Source organism: Lepidochelys kempii, chromosome 6, assembly GCF_965140285.1.
Source record: "Lepidochelys kempii isolate rLepKem1 chromosome 6, rLepKem1.hap1, whole genome shotgun sequence".
NCBI lineage: Eukaryota > Metazoa > Chordata > Testudines > Cheloniidae > Lepidochelys > Lepidochelys kempii.
The window spans coordinates 68,694,843-68,716,961 of record NC_136385.1 but is presented as its reverse complement, the minus strand read 5'-3'; the positions used below and the strand labels follow the sequence as shown (position 1 = coordinate 68,716,961).

Below are 22,119 nucleotides of genomic sequence, written 5' to 3'. Positions count from 1 at the left end.
GAAAAAGCTCTAATTTAAAAATAATTACAATTGGTATAAAATATCTAGTCTCCAGCCAAACATAATTCTCAGTGGAGTTACGTGGAGGATGAATTTGATATACTAGACTATCAGCTTCTACTGATCATCAAACACATTTAAGTTTTGGAAAACCTTTCTTCCCCTTGTAGGAAAACCTAAATTTTAGGCTTAAACCATACTTGACAGTATCACTTTAAGCCAAATATTTAACATTCAAAGATTTGCAGTTATTTTCAGTTTACAGCAGTATGGGAACTGAATTAGTCTCCAGCTATGACTCCTATCCTGGTTGCTGTAGTTTATTCTGTTGAATTTTTGTTAATACAGTATGCCGGTCATGCTCATATTTCATTGGGGGTGGTGTGTGTGTGATTCTTACTACACAGAGAACCAGTGCAGTGTGTGACAGTTTGTTTTCATCCAGTTTCTACTCTTTGTTCTATAAAGACCACCGTGTGTCTGAACATCCCTGGTTTAACATGGGAAGGAATTTGACTTAGCATTGCTGATACTCAAAGTGTGTAATCAAAGTCAGTAACACGGAAACTCAGACTGATCAGAGTAACAGTTCTTCTCACACACACGTGTATGGGAAAGCCAGCTTTAATTAGAGGTTTTAATAAGTTTTCATTTCTACTCAGTCAATCTCATACAGTATGTGCAGCTTTTTTTTCCCCTGGAAGAAGGGGCCTGGTATTGTCTCCCTGGGATCTGAGTGCAGAGAAAATCCTGATTTATGCAGATCTCTCTCTGCATGGGCTGTACGTCCACATTACTGTCCTCTCCCTTCGTCTTCAGCATTGCATGCAAGAGGTGACACCTCTATTGGTTCTGGGGCCAGTGGACAGAGGGGGAAGATGGGGCTGAGAGGGGCTAGATACACCATGAGTGTTGTCTGCTGCAAGAAACAATTGGACAGTCCTCTGAAAAGCTGTTGCAGCTTGAGGCTGTATCAGCTGTTAATGTGTAGCCCCTATATCTGACACCTTTTTATTGGCTGCTTTCCCTCCCTCCTCCACTTTTGCTCCCTTGGCATGGAATTTTCTCTCTTGTAGCAGACTAATTAATGCCAAATTCAGTGCAAGTTATACTACTTTACTACTTTACACCTATTTTCTGATCAACTTATGCCCATTGCTGAATTTCACCCAGTAGGATGAGGGCCAGCTCCAGGGGTATGCTGTGGCAGCTTTGTGACGCTCCAGCTCGACGGCCAAACTGTGTCATCAAAGTGGCACAACATACTGGAGAATCTAGCCTCACTTTGTTGAAAGTATGCCTTTCTTGCTATTAAAGAAGCTGTAACTAGGAGATTTAGGGCTATCTGTGGTGTGCAGTTCTTTTGTTTTTGTTTTTTGTTTTTATCATTCTCTATAGAAGCCGAAGGGTTCACAAAGTTTGGAACAAATGGCTATTTATCAAATAAATTATACGATAACGAGAAGTCTCTCTAACTATCATCCCACCTTTATAAACTCAAGAACAATGGATTTGTCATGCTGGTAAATCTAGTATCCTACTTCCTGGCCAGTGCCCTAAGCCAGCTGTGGAAAGCTGTAAAGGGGCAAAGGTTAGATTTCTTTCCTGTCCCTTGCAGTGATCACCGTGTGCCATGTTGCACATACTGGTGTGTTTCATTTCTATAGTGTCAGTCATCTAAAGGACCACAAGCACTTTACAAACTATGGGGTAACATGCTATATCAAGCCAAACCCTTAATGTGCAACTGTACTTAGCTCTCCACTCTCCCTGATTATTCTACCTAGGAGCACAGATAAGTCCCTATTGCTAGCTCAGGGGGCACACACCCATAAGCATGCAGAGCATGAGTCTCACCTGCAGGACCAGCCTTGGAGCGGAGGTGTGTGTCTGCAGGTTTTGAAATGAAGTTCTCTTAAACTGGCCCAGTGTTTTTAAAGCAGCTTTTCAGTTGTTCAAACATACTGTGGAAGTTGCCCTTCAATACAGAACAAAACTATGGGCTCATTTTGTGAGCTGGATTTGAACCGGCAAACTGGAAGTGAAAAGCTTTGCCTCCCATTACCATCTATTTCCCTGACTAACGTTTGCATTATCCTTAAGGGTCTGTCTACATTGCAGCTGGGAGTGAGCATCCCAGTCTGGGTAGACAGGCCTGCATGAACAGGACTCCAGTTATCACACTAATAATAGCAGCATGGATGTTGCTGCACCGGTGCTAGCCATCTGATGAGGTGAGTCTGAGCTTGGATGGCTAGCCTGAGCCTCTGCCAGTGCAGCAACATCCACGCTGCCATTTTTAGCGACATAGCTTGAGCCCTGTTAGCACAGGGGTCTGTCTACCTCGGCTGTGGCTCTCACTCCCAGCTGCAATTGGTATAAAATTGGTAGACATACCCTCAGTGTCTAATCTTCTTATGACTCTTACTACTCTCTGTGCCTTAGTGACACCCTGTGGCAGTAAGTGCCTCAGGTTAATGCATACAATGTGTCTGTGGAAAGTATTTCCGCTCATCCATTTTTAACTGACCCCAAGTCCCCTTCTTTCCATGACTTGTTCAGGGAGACCAAAGCAATCTTTTACTCTCTGCTCTTTTCCTCCTGGCAGACTTGGAGACCAGTTCTACAAAGAAGCCATCGAGCACTGCCGCAGCTACAACTCTCGACTGTGTGCTGAGCGCAGCGTCCGCCTCCCCTTCCTAGATTCGCAGACTGGGGTAGCTCAGAACAACTGCTACATCTGGATGGAGAAGAGGCATCGGGGACCAGGTAGGCAGCATTCTGTGTGTGTGTGTGTGTCTGTAGGGTAGGCCACTGAGCCCTCGCGGGGTTTAATTACTAAAAACTCAAACCTGTTAAGGGCCACACAAATAGGAGAAGCTGCCTAAACCACCTGGCCTGGAGGGGATTCCCTTCGGTAACTGCAGTGAGCGGATCCTAATTATTCTTTCTATTGCTTGAGATAGTAGTTTCTAATGCTGCATCATCACAGCTCCTTTATTGCTATTGATCTGAGATAGTTGCATAATAGAGGACCTCTATTCAAGAGAGCCTTGGAAATATTCTAAAGGAGGGAGGACTCTCACCAACCTTATTTCTCAATAGGAAACATACATTTAAGGAGAGTCTTATTTTCTGAAATTCACTTTGCTCTAGTGATTACAGCAGGGGACCAGGAGTCAAGAGATCTAGATTCTTTTCCCAGATCTGCCTGAGACAGATCACTTGGTCTTCACCTCTGTGTCTCAGTTTTCCATCTGTGAAAGGAGGATAAATGTCCTCATAAATATGATATGAGGGCAATATGGGCCTGATCCAAAGTCCACTGAATTCAGTGGAAAGTCCTCCGTTGACTTCAATGGGCTTTCGATCAGGTTCTAATTCATTATGTTTGTAGAGCAGATTGAGATCCTCGCATGGAAGTTAAAGTATTGTTGGGTCAACCCTAAGCACCCTACTCTAACAAAACTCCCACTGAAGTAATTGAGAATGTAGCCAGATACATTATTTGTTGAGAGAATGGAATTTTTGACATTTTGATCTCTGCCAAGTTGTTTGGTTTTTTTTTTTCAATATTTGGGACAAAGACCCAAAGTAACAGGGGAACACCCAAAATTTACAGTGAAGGGTTGATTATCCAACTGCCTCGGTGGGAAGTGTACACATTTATAAATAATTGGGGTTCTGGATAACGGATGTTCTCAGTTCAATAGACATTGGATGATATAGCTCTGTTTTGGATAATTGATGGTTGGATAATGGAGGTTGCACCCGCTCCTTAACGAATGTGTGATTCATTTTAGAGCCAGAATAGTATTTTGTATAATTTGTGGTTCCTGGGTTTCCTTTTTGCGTAAATCATTTACCATAAGCAAAAATGAAATCCTACCAAGATGGCGGTGGCAGTGGTGTTGGTGGGGGGGCAGAAGAGTAAATGTGGGTCTCTCAAGAGGGATGTGATTTGTAATAAGGGGCAGCATCTATGTGTGCAGTGCTAGCACCATGTCCTGCTTGCTTACTCTTGTGAGTAGTCCCGTTGAAGTCAATGGGCCCTACTTGCAGAAGTAATGTGAGTGGTTTTGGTTCTTGGGGTGCAGCTGTGGAGGGAGCAGACTGGTTGTGTTCAGATCAAACTCTGCAGTGATGCTTTTGCAAATGAGAATAGAGGCAGAAAGCAGGCTGCCTTCCCTCATTTTAGCCCCATTTTTTTTCCATGTGTTTCAGCAAATCTATCTAGGTGCTTAAATGGCTATAGAATCTGAATGTCTCAAGTGTTTAAGAAGAGAAATAACAATCTCTCACTCTTTCTTCCTTGCTAACCTCTGGGGGAAATGTCTGGATTCGTTTCTCGCTCTTGGTTTCTGTGTGTGTTCATGTGCATTTCGTACATGTGCAGGTTGAGGGAAAGCTAAGTCCAAGATGTGAGTTTTTGTGTCTAGTTCTGTTTGTGGGGAGGTCCTTGGTCATTCTTATTTCTTGTGGTAGACAGTTCCACAGTCTTGGGATGGTGAGGCCTGTTCCTTTCTCTGTGACTGGCCAGGTGGAGTCATAGCTAGCCCAGGGGCATATGGAGGAAACAGTTCCTACATTCCACCAAGTTCAGGGACTGGAATTTTCCCTGGCCATTTCACAGGACACAGAATGTGGGAAGGCATCTTGCACTGTTCCCCACCTGCACACCAGGGCTCAGGGCTTGTGTGTACATAAATATTAACCCAGAATAAGGTAGTATGTGAATTTAAAACAGATTAACTATTCCCAATGAATTCCATGTGTGGATGCTCTTATTCTGGAATAAGATTGCCTTATTCCAAATTAGTTTACTCCATTTTGGTAGCAGATTAAACTAATTTGGAATAAGGTGCTCTCATTCCAGGGTAAGAGCATCCACACATGGAATTGATGGGGTATGGCTATTCCAGCATAACACCTCCAGCCTCACCCCCACCCAATGTAAACAAGTCCTGAGGCTAGGGTTGGCCCTAACTAGTTAAACCTCACAATACCCAAAGTAAGACCAGCTCTAAGTAAAGGATACGTGGGAGTCACGTCACCGATCATCGAAATGCAGCCACTCCTGGTGTGGGATATAGAAGCTGTGTTATTAGTACACATCAACACTACATTATCATTTAGGATAAGTTCTGAAGGATGGTAATACCTTATCCACTTGAAACTACAGGAGGAGTTTGGGTAGGCAGAATGTAGTTACCTGAGCTGGAATTTGTCTTGGTCTCTGGGGACCTTCCTTCCCATGAGAAAAGTCTCATGGGATCTTTAGTGACCACCGTTGGTTTTGTTTCATCTGAAAGCTCCCTGTTCCAGAGAGATTATGCTTTGGCAAAACAAGGTAATTTTTGCTTTTTGTTGTTGTTAATGTATTTACACCAAGAGCTTCTGTTCCTGCAGCATCTGGTTATGAGTGAGATACGGTTGTTTTTATCCGTTTGAACTCACTTACACACATAAGCAGGTATGCATTTATTATATGTAGAAGCCAGATGCTGGAGGGAGCATATGCTACAAGGATGGCACAAGGCAGCCTTGTACCAGGCACCCTGTTATCTTGATGTTTATAGGAGGAATCATTGTCTAGTGTTTAAAGCATAGGGCCAGGAGAGCTGGGTTCTTTGACCAGGTTTGTCACTAACTCACTGTTATCTTGGGCAAATGTGTCGACCTTAGCCATACTTGCATCACTGTGCCTCAGTTTCTCTGTCTATGAAATGGGGATAATAGCGTTTCCCTTTCTCTCAGGGCTGTGATGAGGACTGATTAGTGGCAAGACATGTTTCGTTTAGAATTTAAGTAGGCTGAAGCCGCCTGTATCTGCGTCAGCTACCAAACCTGAGGTCTTTTTTATTTAAACTATAATGATTTAGAAAGAAACCAAGAATCCCTCCTCCCCCATATTCGCTTTGCTGTTCCTTGATGTGATTAGCTCATTTAGTGCTCCCTTGGGTCTCTCTGTACCATCCATCTCTTGTAGCCCCATTGTGACGGGACATAGCATCTATCTGTGGTGTGAGCATTGCCGTTTTCAGGCTGCACACACTGTGTTTGTGGCAATATTAAACCAATGAGAATTCTCCACCAGCCACTGTGGTGTCTGGGTTGTGTGCACCCCTTTGCTTTGTTTACTGGCCTTCACTTCCCCCATCTCTAACCTGAAGCACTGCACACAGGAAACAGAAAAGATCCAGAACCTCCTTTCATTTACACATGGTTTAAAAGCAGGAGAGGAGAGTCAGACGCCCCATGGATAAACTTGGTTTCTTACAGCCTTCTTGTAAAGGCGTTAGAAGGCTGCCTCTCGCGACACAGTTCAGGGTTAATTTCACACAACACTGCACATAACTCCCTCCCTCTTTTCCCTTCCTTCCCCAGCCTTTCACGCAAGCTTTGAGTTATGACTCTCCTACACTAATGAGATAAACAACATAACTCACTGCAGGTTCTGCTATTTCCTCTATAAGCAAATGGTTGGAACCTTCTATGGTTGCCCTATAAGGCACAGCAGTGCAAGACAACCCAGCAAGTACTAGAGAGGGCAAGAACTGTACATGTTTTATCGTGGGCACAGGCAGAGTCAGAGTAGGGGAGGTAGGTTCAAAGCAGATGTAAAAGGCCCTCTCTCTTGCCACCTCCTCCACAAAAATGACCAACGGTTCATACTTTACTTGATCATGTTGATAGATTGGTGGTTGGAGGGTGGGGGACAATGGTGTAAATCTTCCCTCTTGAAAACGGTATCAAACCTGTGTGGATCAAGTGAAAGTTTATTTAGTGGCTGGCTGAACACTGCTGAGCAGGGATTTATTGAATAGCAGAGGAGAGCTCCCCTCAAAAGTTTCATAGGGTCAGTTTGGAGGCCTGCAGGAGCTTATCTGAGTCCATCTGGTGACGAATTGGGCTGGAGGCCTTCCTACAATATTTCTGGGACTTCCTGCTTCCGGCTGAGCTTTTAGTATTTTGATGTTTGTGATTCACCATCTTTGCTGGAGCCTAGAAGTGCCAATTTGTGAGAGACCGAGAAACCATAGAACCAAAGCTTTTCAAATCTTACCAAAAAAACAAAAAAAAAGTTAGGTTTTGGGTTAAAGCTCAGGTGCAGGATTTTACCCAAATCCCGCATCCCAAGGGAACAGGTCAAGGAACCTGATTCTCCTTTCTCACCATTTTTTACACCAAAGTAAGACTGTGAATGCCCCTGCACAGGGCATGTTTGTGGGAGGGTTATACTCCTTGTATGCTCCCCCACAATGACCCACAGCCAGTCACAATGTATACGTTAATAATAGCAATTTAAATACTAGTTAAGGTTTGTAAAGTGCCTTGAAGAAGTATGTCAAGCACTATAGAAGAGCTAGGTAATTCAGTGTTTTTCCTTCCAAAGCCAGTCATAGACTATACACAACCCACTGAAATGCAGCATTCTCTGAGGTAGGGTGTAACAACTGTCACACTGCATAACAGGGAAGGGAAATTGTTGCTAAGGCCACCAGAGCCAACCCCCTTTCTTACAGATGGTGTCAATCCATGCAGGGCAGACAAGAAACTTTGTTTTCAGGATCTTCTCCAAAAGCCCCTCCCATCCCCCAGTGAATTTGTTGGTGCTCAGTTTATCTGCTGTGACAGGGTCAGGCCAGATGACTACAGGAGAGTGATAGAAGGCAGATATATTAGCCCCAGGTTAAGTAGGTCCCTTTTCCTTGGGTAAGGTAACAGGGAAGGTTCCAGAACAATCAGGAACTTTCTGGAAACAATTAAGGCAGACAGGCTGATTAGAACACCTGCAGCCAATCAAGAAGCTGCTAGAATCAATTAAGGCAGACTAATCAGGGCACCTGGGTTTAAAAGGAGCTCACTTCAGTTTGTGGTGCGTGCGAGGAGCTGGGAGCAAGAGGTGGAAGAAGCTGAGAGTGAGAGGGCATACTACTGGAAGACTGAGAAGTACAAGCATTATCAGACATCAGGAGGAAGGTCCTGTGGTGAGAATAAAGAAGGTTTCGGGAGGAGGCCATGGGGAAGTAGCCCAGAGAGTTGTAGCTGTCATGCAGCTGTTACAGGGCCCTGGGCTGGAACCTGGAGTAGAGGGCGGGCCCGGGTTGCCCCCATCCCTCCATCCCCCCAACTCCCTACTTGATACTGGAGGAGTTGACCTGGACCGTGGGTTCCACCAGAGGGGAAAGACTCTGGCCTGTTCCCCAATCCACTAGGTGGATCAGCAGAGACTGCGGGGATTGTTCTTCTTCCTTTCCCCATGCTGGCCAGTGATGAGGCTAACTGAGTGAACTGCATATTTGAGCCACGAAAGTGGCCAAACTGAGGGCTGCCGTGAACCTCTGAGGTGAGAAAATCCGCCAATAAGTGCAGGACCCACCAAGGCAGAGGAGGAACTTTGTCACACTGCCTCAAGAGGATAAAGGGTGGCTTGACCCTGCTGGGATTTGAACTTTATTTTCTAGGACTCTCCATATTTCAAACTGAAGACTTAGGCTGCACTTGCCAAATTTGATTTGCTCTTTCCTTTGGGGTGAGGAACTGGGATGGCCCAGTTTTCACAAGTAAGTAGGGTGTCAGTTTTTTTCATAATCAACATCTGGTTTGGGGAGTAGATTTTGTTCCTGGTTTGGTGAATGTTCTTTGCTTTTATGTAAGGCTGGCTTAGACCACTCCGCTATCACCATATGGTAGGATTGTTCTGCATTATTGACATAGGTTTGATATTGTCAAGTTGTTCAAAAATGACCATTTGTGTCCATGGGGTTAAAGCCATTTCCATCCTATCGGTTATAATTCTTTTTTTTTTTTTAAGTGGCGCTCTGGTTGCAGTGAACCCCTGTGCAGAATGAAATATGTTTAGTGAGACACGTGGCTTCTCTGTAGGGCTGATTCTGCAAGATGCTGAACTGCTTCTGGGGTGCTGAATGCCTTCAGTTCTCTGAGCTGCTTCTCACTTTGCAGGATTGACCCCTATAGTATGGTAATACTGGAAATGGAGAAACAGAGATGCTTGAGAAAATAATGGGGATTTACAAATGCAAAGGGGACCACATTTATTTTTTGTTTTTAACCCACAGGACTGGCCCCAGGTCAGCTGTACACATATCCTGCTCGCTGCTGGCGCAAAAAGAGACGCTTACATCCTCCTGAGGACTCCAGGCTGAAGCTTCTGGAAATTAAACCTGGTACGTGTTTTGTGTTTCTTTCTCACTTTCTCTCTCCTCTGTGTTGCATTCACTGAGGTATCGTGGATCAAGTGAAGACTGGCATACGCACAGCACTGGTGCTTAGTCTCTGGACTCTGTCTTGGCCTATCTCCTTCTTCTTCTCTTTATGCACTGGACTTGATAAAATCTCCATTCTTTTTTTAGAAAATAAAATAAATATAAGTCTGCAGGCCAAATTCATCCCTGGCATAAGTGGGTGTAACTCTCATTGAAACCACCAGGAGCTGAACCCACTTATATGAATCTTGTCTTCCATTCATAAGGATATAAAGGGACAATCAGTTATCATAAGAACAGCCCTACTGGGTCAGACCAAAGGTCCATCCAGCCCAGTATCCTATCTTCCAACAGTGGCCAATGCCAGGTGCCGCAGAGGAAATCAAGTGATTCATCCCCTGTCGTTCATTCCCAGCTTCTGGCAAACAGAGGCTAGGGACACCATCCCTGCCCATCCTGGCTAATAGCCATTGATGGACCTATCCTTCATGAACATATCTAGTTCTTTTTTGAACCCTGTTATAGTGACTGCCAAAGTGTTAGTAACATGAAGCTTCGCTATGGCCTCTGTTGTGAAATCTTTGCTAGGAAGAGGGGTGAGACCACTGATTTGTGTGCAGAATCGTGCACTGATAAGTTTGTGTAGTGCCTAGCCCAATAGGTGCTACTGCAATATAAATAGTTAATCATAACAGTTAGTGAGGATGTGGAACATTGTGTGTGTGTTTTAGTCCCTTTGATTTTCACCCTTGCTATCCTTGGTGCTCCTCCTCACCACTAAACTAATTTGAAATGGAGAGTCTGGATGCTGAATGCGTTATTGTAAAGCAGATGTGAAGGATCAGCAGCTGTGTCCGGTAGAGTGCAGTGTGGTGCATTCCTCAGTGCAGTTAGTAGTAAAGGCATACTGTCTTTAGGGTCATATATTTATGAGAAAGAGGGAACACACTGGGAGCTGTATGTGGTTTTCAAGAGGAGCCAGTATAAAACACGCACATTCAACCGAAAATATAAATTAACAAAATATTAAAAAATGTTTGACAGCATAAGTTCTCTGGGAACTGAGTGGTGAGCAACAATACCAGGGAATTGGTTTTAGTGCAGTCACTTGTGGAGCAGGAGGTAGAAAAGATGCAGAGCCAAGTCTTGACTCCAGGGAGGTCAGAGGCAAAATTCTTGTCGACTTCAGTGAGACCAGGTTTTGGCTCATTATCCCCATGATAGCAGAGGTCACTAATAAGATGGATAAAAGGAAGGAAGTACTGTAATGGCCAAATAAGGGTTACAAACCGTGGACAAAATCAAGACCCGGGGACTGATCGTGATCTCACACAGTGTAAAGGAGAAATTACTCTATTGTAATAAAATAGTAATGATAATACAATATACTTTTGCACTGTATAGCACTTTTCATCTGTAGATGTCAAAGAACAGGACCATGTCTCAGCCAATTAGACTATTGCATTTGGTAATCGAAAATAAATACATTCAATACAAGCCCCCTTTAGTGTGAAATGTAATTGCATTAAAGTATTTTCTCTGTCATTTTTTAGTTCCATGCTAATATGAACATTGCACAAAAATCTCTCTGATAATTAACGATGCTCTTAGTGTCCAGCGCTGTGCCTGTGGAATTTAGTTTGTGAAATATTTTCATTTAACAGTAATTATCTTCACATCTTGTGATCTAACTCCTAATAGCTGTTGCTACAGCAACCTTTGGACAACCACCTCTCTTTGGCCATTGTAGACTGGGACAGTTGCATGGGTAGCTGTAGTAAAATCATGTGATCAACAGTCTAGCAATTTTTATGTTAATACTAATTATGAAAACCCATAGACCATGCGGCAGAAATAAAGTACTGCATAAGTTCATTTGCCGTAACTACTTAAAGTGACAATATAGCCATCATTATCACTTTGTATTACCAGGCAATTATGAATTACACTAAATATTTGACATTTAATTTCACATGTGCTGGACTCCATCTTTCAATGGTGAGATCTTTCATATCTTAAGAAATAAGCATTATGGCTCATGGGAATAAATCACTGTGCGTCTGTGTATGATTGCACATGGATCTTTATAGCCAATCTGTAGTGCCCGTCATCCAAGCGCCTCAAATCCTCTAACTGACATTACACCTGATCCTGAAGGGTGCTGAGCTCTTCTTGGAAAGTGAGGAGTGCCCTCATCTCCTATGAAAGTTGCTTATCATAGCCCAGGAACTCAGTGCCTCTCAGGATTGGGTGCATTAAATGGACAGTGTCATATTAAAATCATATATTTTCAAAAGACAGTTTTAGCATTTTTATTATTTATGTTCCGCTAGGGGCTATAGACCTAGCCAAGAGTTAGGGCCCCATTCTGCTAGGCACTGCACAACTACGTAGCAGGGAACTTACTCATACAGATGTTAAATGACAGGCCGATGGTCACGCAATAGGTATGTGGCAAAGCTGGAAATTGAACCAAGAACAGAACCCACATCTCCTGAGTCCCAGTCCAGTGCCTTAGCCACGAGATCATCTTTGTCTCAATTTTCCTTACCTATGTTACTAATAACATCCTTGATTATTAGAGCAGAAAAAAAGGTCAAATCTACTTTTCACTGTGTAGACTGTTTCCTTTTAGCATTTTTCTCAGCTTGGCCAACTAAAATAGGTTAACAAGTTTCTTCATTGGTTCCAGTCATTTTCTAGTTAGTTACACTCTTTGTTCTCATACAGTAGTGCAAGACTGCAATGTTTCACTTAAAAATGTTGGAGGGAAAAGTTTGTTTTCACTAATGTTTAAAAAAATTATGGAAACTTTTTAATTATTCCATAATTGCCTTTGAGTTTCTGCTATATTATAAACCCTAAAATCTGCAAAAAGGATTATATGGTAATCAAAATTGGTAGGTTCGATCTGTGGCTAAATTAGAACATTTCTGTAAAAGTTAAAGTGAATTGAGCAAGGTGCACTGGAATTACGAGACCCTAAAAATTGTTGTTTACCAGAGTCCAAACCTCAGATAGGTGCCTGCAGATTTAATTTCATGGCAGTGATGTTTTTTTTGTGTAGGAATTGATCTCAGGTTCTGTAAACATTATTGAAAATGCTAAATTTTCACCCAAATTTGACCTGACAGCCAGAAGATGGTAATAACTTTTGATCTCTACTGACAGGGACTGGAATTGATCTAAAGGTGAAGAATTCTATAACCCATTACCAATCCATATTATATTGGCAGTATTCCCCCAAATCTTAAACTTAAAATGTTTTTTTTTTCAAATCTGCTTTTCATTCAAACACATGCATTTTTTTTTAAACAATGGAGGGTTTTATTTGTAACATACTCTCCAATGCTTAAAAATAACATTTTTTTCTAGCTGATTTCTTTTTTCCTTTTTCATATGATAGTCACTGGTTCCACCTGCCAGCCCTTAAGTTTGTTGCAGAATTTGAAACGAACCCTGCGTATTTCTGCTTACTTTCTTGTATGGGCATCTGTCTGTACAGATTGCTGCTGCAGGGCCAGCAGAGGGAGCAACAAATAGCATGTGATTAGGGTGTGCAGGGCCTGACTCTGCTTTCACTTAAACAGATGTGAAGTGGGAGTAACTCTGTTGAAGTTAGTGGATTTACATGAGTATAAACCTTGTGTGAGAAGAATTAGGCCCATTATGTATGTTTTATTTCTTTGTATAGATTTCTCTGTGACAAGAATGGTTTATTGTTTTTGGTTTTTTTAAATGTATTTATTTATTTAGGGCAATCTCAGTGAAACTATGACAGTTTTATGGTACAGTTAGGTAAAATGTTAGGTCTGGATAAATCACAGACACATAGAAGAGATCATTACGATTATCTGGTCTGAACTCCTGCATAACACAGGCCATAGAATTTCAACCTGTAATTTCTGCATCAAGCCTACAATGTCTGGACGACCTAGAGAATATCTCAAAATTATCCCTTGATTTCCACCATCTGTTCTACGTACAGTAAACTTGGAGGGGAGGACAAGCAGTGAAACATTTAACATTTTGAGGAGTAGACTTTAATTTTCATGAAGTATTTTATAGGGTACAGTGCTGCATTCCAAAATAGAAGAGCAACAGATATAATGCACATATGGATATGGTCTACCCTGTGGTTGTACAGCATGTATGCAGATATAATACTTTCTAGATCACTTTGGAGTGAAATTCAGCCTCATAGTCTGAGCACAAGACTGGGAACAGGAAATCCTGAGGTTTTTTTTTTTTTGTTTTTTGTTTTTTTGTATTAGTGCTGGTCAGAAAATTTCAAAATGTTTGAAATTTGGAAGCAAAATGAGCCATTTGTGTTGTTTTGTAGAATTTCTACCTGCTCCGCTCCTATTTTTTTTTTTTTAATCGGTTCTAAGTCTGTTTGGAAAACATTGATGAAAAATGGATAAGAGGAAATTCATTGACATTTCCCCCCCTTTTGGACCAGCTTTAGCTTTTACCTGGACTAAAGTAAATATTGATTCCTCTTGTGCCCTTGGACAAGTCCCTGCAGCTCTGATTCAGCAAAGCACGACAGCATGTAGATGACTAGTGAGTGCAAAAGCACTGCACAGCTGGAACTGTAAGCTCCTATTCTCCACTATTTCTGTCTCCAGTTTGTACTTAGCAGACAGTGGCTGCCACTGGGAAACGTTTGTCATGCCCTGATCTTCATCCACCCAACCCTGGCAGAAGTTAGCAGCAGGGGGTTTACTCTAACTTCTGCCATAGGTGTAAACTATGCTAGTGGGGGAGGGGTCTCCTGCCCCTTGGTACATTCCTCCTCCCCATCCCCTTATACACATCCTTAGCCCAGTCTACACTACCTCCACCATCGTTAGATCAGCAGAGATTCTCCCTCCAGTCCAAATCTCTAAGCAGTTTGTTCACTTTGCTCTTCTTACACGCTGCAAAGTGAACTTGATGGACCAGAGCATCTGGCCCACAGCACTTTATACCCATGTGTGTACAGGAGTAAATGACTGTACAAGATGCAATGCAGTGGAGAATGAAGTCCAAATCTTGCTACCTCAGTTTCTCTGTCGGTAAAATGGAGGTAATAATACTTGTGTTATTTTATCTATGTTAGGGAAGTGTTGCAAGGGTTAATTAATGAATATTTGTGAAGCGCTTGTAGGTCTTAAAGTGAAAAGGACTATATAAATTAAAAACATGTTGTTTGTTATGGGTTTTTAAACCACATTTTGGTCATCAACAAACAGCCTTGCAAAACAGTCATGAAAATTTACCAGCCCAGGAGCAAAATCTGCTTATCTACCCTTTCCAGGATGATGATGCAGAACAACTATTTAAACTCATTCATCCAAAATAAATAAATAGATAAAAAAAATCACTCTAGGTGAGTGAAAGAGTAGAATTTTGTAAGGCTGTATGAGCAGGGTAAATGTTGTAAAGATCATTCTGATTTTGCCCAGTGTAACTCTTTTTGCTTTGTGCTGACCTTCTGTGAGCTGTGCATTGTATGGCTACCAGGGCTGCCTAAGCTGTGATAACTTCCCCCCTAAGGGAATTAAAGCACGTACAATCCTTGCTGGAAGCAGTTATCTTGTGATAAGCTGTAACTTCTTAGCCTTCTAATTTAATTCTTTAGGTTCAAGGGCATGAAAGTGAGTGTGTAATATTGCCCCAAATGGAATTTCATGATCTTGGATGCCTGAAAATCAAACATACCCATTTCTAGATGAGCAAATAATTCTTGGTGGAGAATTAAGTCAGTAAAGCTAAACCACTTTTTGTATTTGTGGACTATCTGCAAGTACATTGCTATTTTCTCAATTTGTCTTTGGAATTTATGGGACTAACTTTTTGTCTCTTTCTCCCCCTTTCCTCTGTAGATTGAGATGGACTAGTTCATGGCAAGTATTTGATACTTGTTATTCGAAATTACACGTGTGTTGATTAGCACTGATTGGTCTCATAAATCACATGGTGTCGCTTCTGTTTCTTGCCTGGATGAGCCAGCTCTTACAATTAGGAAAAGGGCTTCCCAAAGAAGCCGCTGGGGCTTTGAATCTCTCAAGTGGCTTGATCCAAAGCTGGTTGAAGTCAGACACGCGCTAACTCCAGAGTGCTGTGGATCAGGCCAATGCAAAAGTAGCAAATAATCAGGACTAGGGAAATGTTAATTCTGTACCTTTCTGGGCCACCTAGGCCTTTCCTTGAGACACCATTCCTAGAAAATCTAGACCAGGTACAAAATGTGTGCAAAACTGGGGTAGATTGGGGTAAAATTTTCCCAAGCAGTCCAAGTCCCATTATCAAAAGTGAGGTAAGCACTCAGGAGCCAAAGTCCTATTGATTTTTCAAATATGACTTAGCCTCCTAAAAATTTTAGGTTATTTTTGAAAATGTTATCCAGTGGTCCTGATGCTGCAAATGCTTAAGCACATGCTTAACTGTAATCCGGTGAGCAGTCCTTTGGCTTCAATTAGATGATTTGCATGACTAAAGTAAAGCAGGTATTTACATGTTTGCTGGACCCTGCATTTTTGCATGCACAATTATGTGTATATGGGCCTAAAATGAATGACACATACTTTTTAAATATAAAAAAATTGTCTTCTTTGAGGTACACAAAAGCAAATTTGAAAGATGTTAAAAAAAAAACCTGCAAAACCTGGAAATAATAACAAAAAAGTCCTGTGTGTGAAACTGCCATTAATTTGAACATATATAATTTTTACATTTCTGTTTTCAAAGGGTTTTTTGTTTGCAGCTGGAAAGATAATATTCATCTTGAATGAGAGTTAAAGTTGTGTTGTGCTGAGATATGGATGACTTTGTTATATCTGGCAAGAATGATCTGCCCAGCTTCAGACACTTGAAAGGAGCTTGATTTTTCAGAGGATAAGTGAACAGAATTTTAGCACCCTGAGGGTCTCTCAAGTTGGGCCTCCAAAAATGGAAGCATCCAAACTTAGTCACCATTTTTTAAAAAAAACCTCTTGGCCAATTTGGTGGTTGTTGTGGTTGTTGTTTTTAATGTGGATGGCGTGAGATTTGTGATGTCCTTAACTAGGAGTTTCCTTGCTTTTAAGTGTTTTTTTTTAATTTTGTTAATGGTGTGTCAGATATGTACATTGTTTCCACACAGTAACTTGAATTAGATTTGGATATAAACTTTTCTGTTTCTGGAATTTCCCAAATTTAAAAAAATGATTATTTATTTCCTGGGTTTTAAAAATTTACATCTTTCACATTTTCTCTTGTGTAGCTGAATAAAGCCATAAAGCCAGTTCCATGGGACACTCCAACTGCTTTGTGTCACTGGAACGGAGCAAAGCCATGAGAGCACATTGGTCTGTAGAGGTTAGGTAGGAATCTGCCCCATGTTTTTTTACATTTTAAATAAAGGGCCTTTAGCTACTGACCCCTGTTCTCTGCCAAGTCTATTTAACTTTGGAACTGTGACCCAGGTCCTGTGACTGGTGCCAGGAAATAAAAGTTCAGTTTCTTGTAAGCACTCCCATGTGTTACTCTCATTACAGAGAGGTTAAGTGAGAAGATTATTAAATTGAAGGAATGAATGGCACTGGTGAAGCTAATAATGGCTTCTGCAGAACCCTTCGTCATGTAGAGCTTGATCCTGCAAAGTGCTGAGCAATTCTTTGGGAGCTGGCCTGGAGTGCCTAAGGCAGCTGGGTGTGGTAACAGGTGCCTGGGATAGCTGGTGTGGGTGTGTGTGTTAACTGAGGTTGGACCTTGCCTGTGTATTCTCCCTACTTCCTTAAGTCCTCCTCCTCCTCCTCCTCCTCCTCTAGCTTCCCACTGCCTGCTGCTTATCTGGCTGAGATCCAGCAGGGAGAGCAGGCAGCTTGAAGCAGAGAAGCTGCCTGGCATATTGCAGAGAAGGTGCCTCAGCACATACCTCTTAACCTCCCAAGGCTCAAATGTGGGATGCAGTGTGTGATGCAGACTCAGGGGTGCTGGAACAATTTTTATAGGGGGGGTGCTGCTGATGGAAACCATGGAAACCATGTTGGTGTTTGTGTTTTACTATTTCAGGCCAGGGAGTGCGGCAGCACCCCTACTTCCAGCACAGATTCAGAATGATAGAGATGAATTATTCCTGATGGCAGTGTAAAATGGTTGAGATTCATTCCTGTAGCGTACAGGAAATAACTTTTTCCATAATGTTACTCTCACAATTATTTATTTCTGATGTAAGTAATTTTCAATTAAAAAAAAAAGGGGGGGGGATACCAAATCTGTGTTGAATGTAGATAACCTGAGGACTAAAATAGGGGAAGTCCCTTGAAATTAGGCCATTTAAGAGGTACTTCAGTGCTTCTTAGCAAAAGGGAGGAGCAACTCCAGAAGCCTAGTCTACATGAGAAAAGGTTTGCCTATATCTAGAAAACCCTGCTAGTGTAGATACAGTTTATGCCAGTGAAGAACTCAGTGCTTTTGCCATTATAGCTTATTCTGGATCCCCAAACAAAATAAGCTACACCAGCAAAACCACTTACCTGCATCCGTGCTAGGGCTTTAGCCGCTATAAAAATGTCATAAAAGAATTCTCCCCAGCATTGGTACAAAAGCTGTAAGTGTAGAGGAATGCCTGTAACTCTTCTGGATGTAGGACATCCCAACAAGGAGGTGTGTCAGGGCTGCCAAATGCCTGAGTGTCGCATGAGATGAGTGATACATGCCCGCTCTGCTGAAGACGACTCATTTATCTCTCAAAGTTTGTTCTCTTGAGCAACTTCTGGCTCACATGCCACTTGAAGTCAGAAAAAGTCCTGACAGTACAGGAGCCTGGTTCTTCTCTCATGCTACTCTTATACTGGTGTGACTCCATTGACTTTAATAATTACTCCTTATTTACATCCGTGTAATTTTGAGGACTGTTTGGCCCCAGCAGTTTTACAGTTCACTACCAATAAACAGCTGAGAGAGAATAACCAGGCTTCAAAATAATTTGGAATTTCTGGCTAAATAAAATGGTCTAAAATAAACTTCTTTTCGTTGTACTGCCTCTGGGCTAGGTCCTGCCAACTCTGCTGTTCCCAGTGCTTACTACCATGAAGAGTCCCATTGGAAGACAATGGAGTTGCTCATGGTAGTAAGCAGTACAGGCCTGGCGTTCCACTGCTCTGCACCTTGTGTAGTCATTTACGTTTTTGCAAATTGCTTGTAAAATGCTCTGGGCCTGATTTTCAGTTGCAGGAAGGCCACTTCACACCATTCTGGCAGTGTTAAAGGGGCCTTAAAGTGGCTCTAACTGTTGTTTACACTCTCTTTAAGGTGCCTTTAAAGGGGACTTTTTGTAAATGAAATTAAGCCCTCTTAGTCTGATCTGGCACCCTCCACTTGACACAGGCGTAAAGGACTAATCAAGATGCAAAGCAGTGGAGAATGGTGCCCTATGACTGGTAGTAAGACCTGGAGGATTGAGCCCTGTGGCTCCAATCCTGCAAACATTTATACATGTGAGTATCTTTAGGCATGTGATTAATCCCTTGAGTTCAGTGCATGCAAAAGTGTGTGCAGGATCAAAACCTTAGGGCTTGATCCTGCAAGGTGTTGATCACTCTGGCCCCATCCCACCAAAGCACTTAAGCACACAAATAACATAATGCACATAAATAGTTGCGTTGAAGTCAATGGAACTGCTGGGTTAGAGTCTGAGTACTCAGCATTTTGTAGGACTGAACCCTCTAAAACTGAAGGACTGCTAGACCAGGAAACCATGTACTACTCCTTGTATACTCACTTATAATAAAGAAATTCTTAAAAAAATAAGAGAGAGATTGCAGAATGTCATTTTGTTCAATAATATGGCAATTTCATGTATTCAGTTTTATTAACTTCTTGGTATATGGCAAATTAAGTTGTTTTGTAGCTTGAAATATTATAACATTTATAGTGGATTATTTTTTCCAATGTATAATATAAAGGAATAAACAATAAATGTTAACATTAAGGTCCAGTTCAAAATGTTACAAGCCAAGTTTTACTTAGTTGCTGAGCACAGAGAGAACTCGGTGATAGTTTTCTCTCCACTACATGTCCACTCCCTCTTCAGTGGACACTTTAAATCTGTCATTTTCATTCTCTAGGGTAAACATTTTACAGCCTCATAATCATCTTGTACCTGATGGATATTAAATATGTTTTTACTGGATTACAATTCATTTCAATATTCCTTGCATTTAAATGCATAGTAAATACAAGTATTTTATGCATCAAAATTCAGACACCACCAGTGTTTGCCTCTGAGCACGTTGTCAGTAATAATCTCCTTGGGGGAAGGAGGACAGGTGTGTACTGTGCATTGGGAGGGAGAAGGCATGTGTGTGGTTTCTTTTAAATGTCACCTCCCAGACCTAGATATCACTCTTTTATAATGCACAAGATTTTATTCCTCTTAAAAGAAGTTGATGATTTAGGGCCAGAGCCTACGTTGGTGTAAATGGATGTCACTCCAGCCAATTAGATCATCTAAGAGCCTGGCCCTTAATGGGGTGGGGAGGGATGGAAGCTTTACTCCTCCTCCTTGAGAGAAATGAACGATTTCTAAATATAGGTATCGGCACCTAGATACTACTGGGATAGATGCCTTAGAAATACATATAATAATAATAAATACCCTGTGTAGGACCTATGGATCTACAGAGAAGACCTTTAAAAAGACCAACAGACCTTGTGTTATAGGAAGAAAAGCTGACGTTCACAAGTGTGGGTCATACTGTCAGGCATCTAAATCCACACTTAGGCATCTCAGCAGGTGGCTTGATTTTTAGAGGTGCTGAGTACCTGTAGCTTCTCTTGACTTCAGTGATGCTATATCCAGGAGTGATGGCGGTAGAGATACTTGGTACATGATGATAAAATTAAGTTCATAGAAGCTAGGAATGTAAAGAGGGATGTGACATTTGTGAATGATGCTCCTGGTGCATCTGCCATGTAATGTGCATTGCTGAAGTGAGGTAGCAGCACAGCTGTAAAACTGAAAACAGCAGCGCTGTAACTGGGAGTGATGCTATAGACCAGGACGGGATTAGCAAACACACTATTAATTGAATGGAGCAATAATCAAGACTGAGTATCCTCTGAAGCTGCTATAACTGGGGATGGCATTATAAATATCTTCTTCTTTCTTATGTCTTCTTTTTCCTTTATGCTGCTTTTCTTGATAAGGGTTGTGGCAGCAGCATGGAGAATAGGGAGGACCAGACCTCCCTTTCCTCTGCACAAGTTCCTCCTGAGGGATTCCCCAGCATTCCTAGGCCAGCTGGGAGATCTAATCTCTTCAGTGTATCCTGGGTTGGCCTCGGGGCCTCCTTCCAGTGGGACGTGCCCAGTAGAGTTTCAAAGAAAGCCTCCCAGTGGGCATCCTTACCAGGTACCTGAACCACCTCAACTGGCCTCTCTCGATCTGGAGTAGTGGCTCCACTCCGAGGTCCCAGAGTAGAGCATTATAAATCTATGAACTTGTATATACTTTTGTGGGGCTTTGTTTTGCTATCCAAATGAGCAAAATAAATCACCGTTCCTGCTAGCAATGATACCCCAAATACACCTGAACTTAGTAAAGGCTACAGATGGAACCACTTTTCAATCCTGAATCTTAATTAGTTTCCTACTGCTTTAGTACATGGACAATATTTTAATAGTTATTGTGCCCTTTCCACCATTCACTTTTTCATATTGGGAGCAGTTTAGGAACAGCTTAAAGAAAGCTAAATAACCAAACATGCATGTGTAGATTGATGAGCTTGTCATACCATTCTCTTCAGCTTCCCCTGACCTGCACTCTGTTCCACAGATGGATGATTGTTCTGGGCGGGAGAGAAGCTAGCAAATCCCACAACCAGATGTTAGGGAATGGACAGGGCTTCTCCTGGAACTCAGAGTACAACTGTGTCCTTCTGCAGGAAAAGGACACCCAGGTGCCTCCATCTGCCAGTGTTTATCTCTCCTTTTTTAAAAGGAGCATGACTGGGTTTGGTATGGCTGCGAGGATGGATGTGTCTCTGTGCATCAGAGGGGAATGACCAGTCATTTGTCTCTTCACTGTGGAGTCTGCCTGCAGCCATCAATCTTGCAGCCCAGCCCAGCAGCTCCTTTGGCTCATCATTAGTCTAATGAAAGGTAATACAGGAGGATCACAACTCTTAGCTTCTTGTATTTCACTTTCGTTTCCCCTTGGATGTTAGTTCTCTCCCTTCCCCCACTTTCATCCATCCTCCTTGCCATTTTCGGTAAGGTGAAGTGGAGGCAGAAGACAGACATTATTAGGGTCTAGGGCTTTACCACACAGTTTAGTTCCTCTCTGCTAGATGAGGAGGAGGTGTGAGAGAGAGACAGAGGGCATAATGCAGGCTAATAACATCTATGTCTCATACATTTTGTTGCAATTTTCAAAACAAGTCTGTTGTACTTTGGCTTGAATATGCAATGGCATGATTATACAAGCTTGCTGCTATTTCATCTTATTCCCTCCCCCACTTCTTCCTAAGACTCCTTCCTTCACCCCATCTAGTGTTTTCAAGTATGCATTGCATCTACTTGCTCCTGTCCTGGTCTATTATAGTAGTATTAGATACAGCCAAATGGTATGGCTACCTAAGAGACCACCTTACATTTTATTTGCTGTTGCAACATTTGCCATCAGCTCAGACACTCTTGCTAACAGTTCCTAGATTTGATGGTCTAAAGGCTGCTGGAAGGGCTTGGAGGGATGTCTAGGATTCCTGAATTCACTATTCTGTTGGATTGACAGAGACAGTCTATTGACCTTCAGAGCACAGTGTAATAGGATTGTCTATTTTTTTTTCTCTGACTTTTGCCTCAGGGTGTGTATGTAGGGGCGGGGGATGAGGGATGACTACATGCTTGACTTGTTTTG

At 42.1% G+C, this 22,119-nt stretch overlaps 1 protein-coding gene across 6 annotated transcripts in view; it reads left to right on the top strand.

The window, feature by feature from the left end:
* Nucleotides 1–22,119, top strand: part of DPF3 (double PHD fingers 3) — a 221,714-nt gene that overhangs the window by 86,819 nt on the left and 112,776 nt on the right. For all 6 annotated transcript variants that reach the window (XR_012159436.1, XR_012159434.1, XR_012159439.1 and 3 more), the window contains exons 2-3: nt 2,609–2,769; nt 9,084–9,191. Coding sequence is in view for 1 of the 6 variants with exons in the window: in XM_073348533.2 (XP_073204634.1) it covers nt 2,609–2,769; nt 9,084–9,191 (269 nt within the window). In the remaining 5 variants the exon portion in view is untranslated. The remainder of the gene's footprint in view (nt 1–2,608; nt 2,770–9,083; nt 9,192–22,119) is intronic.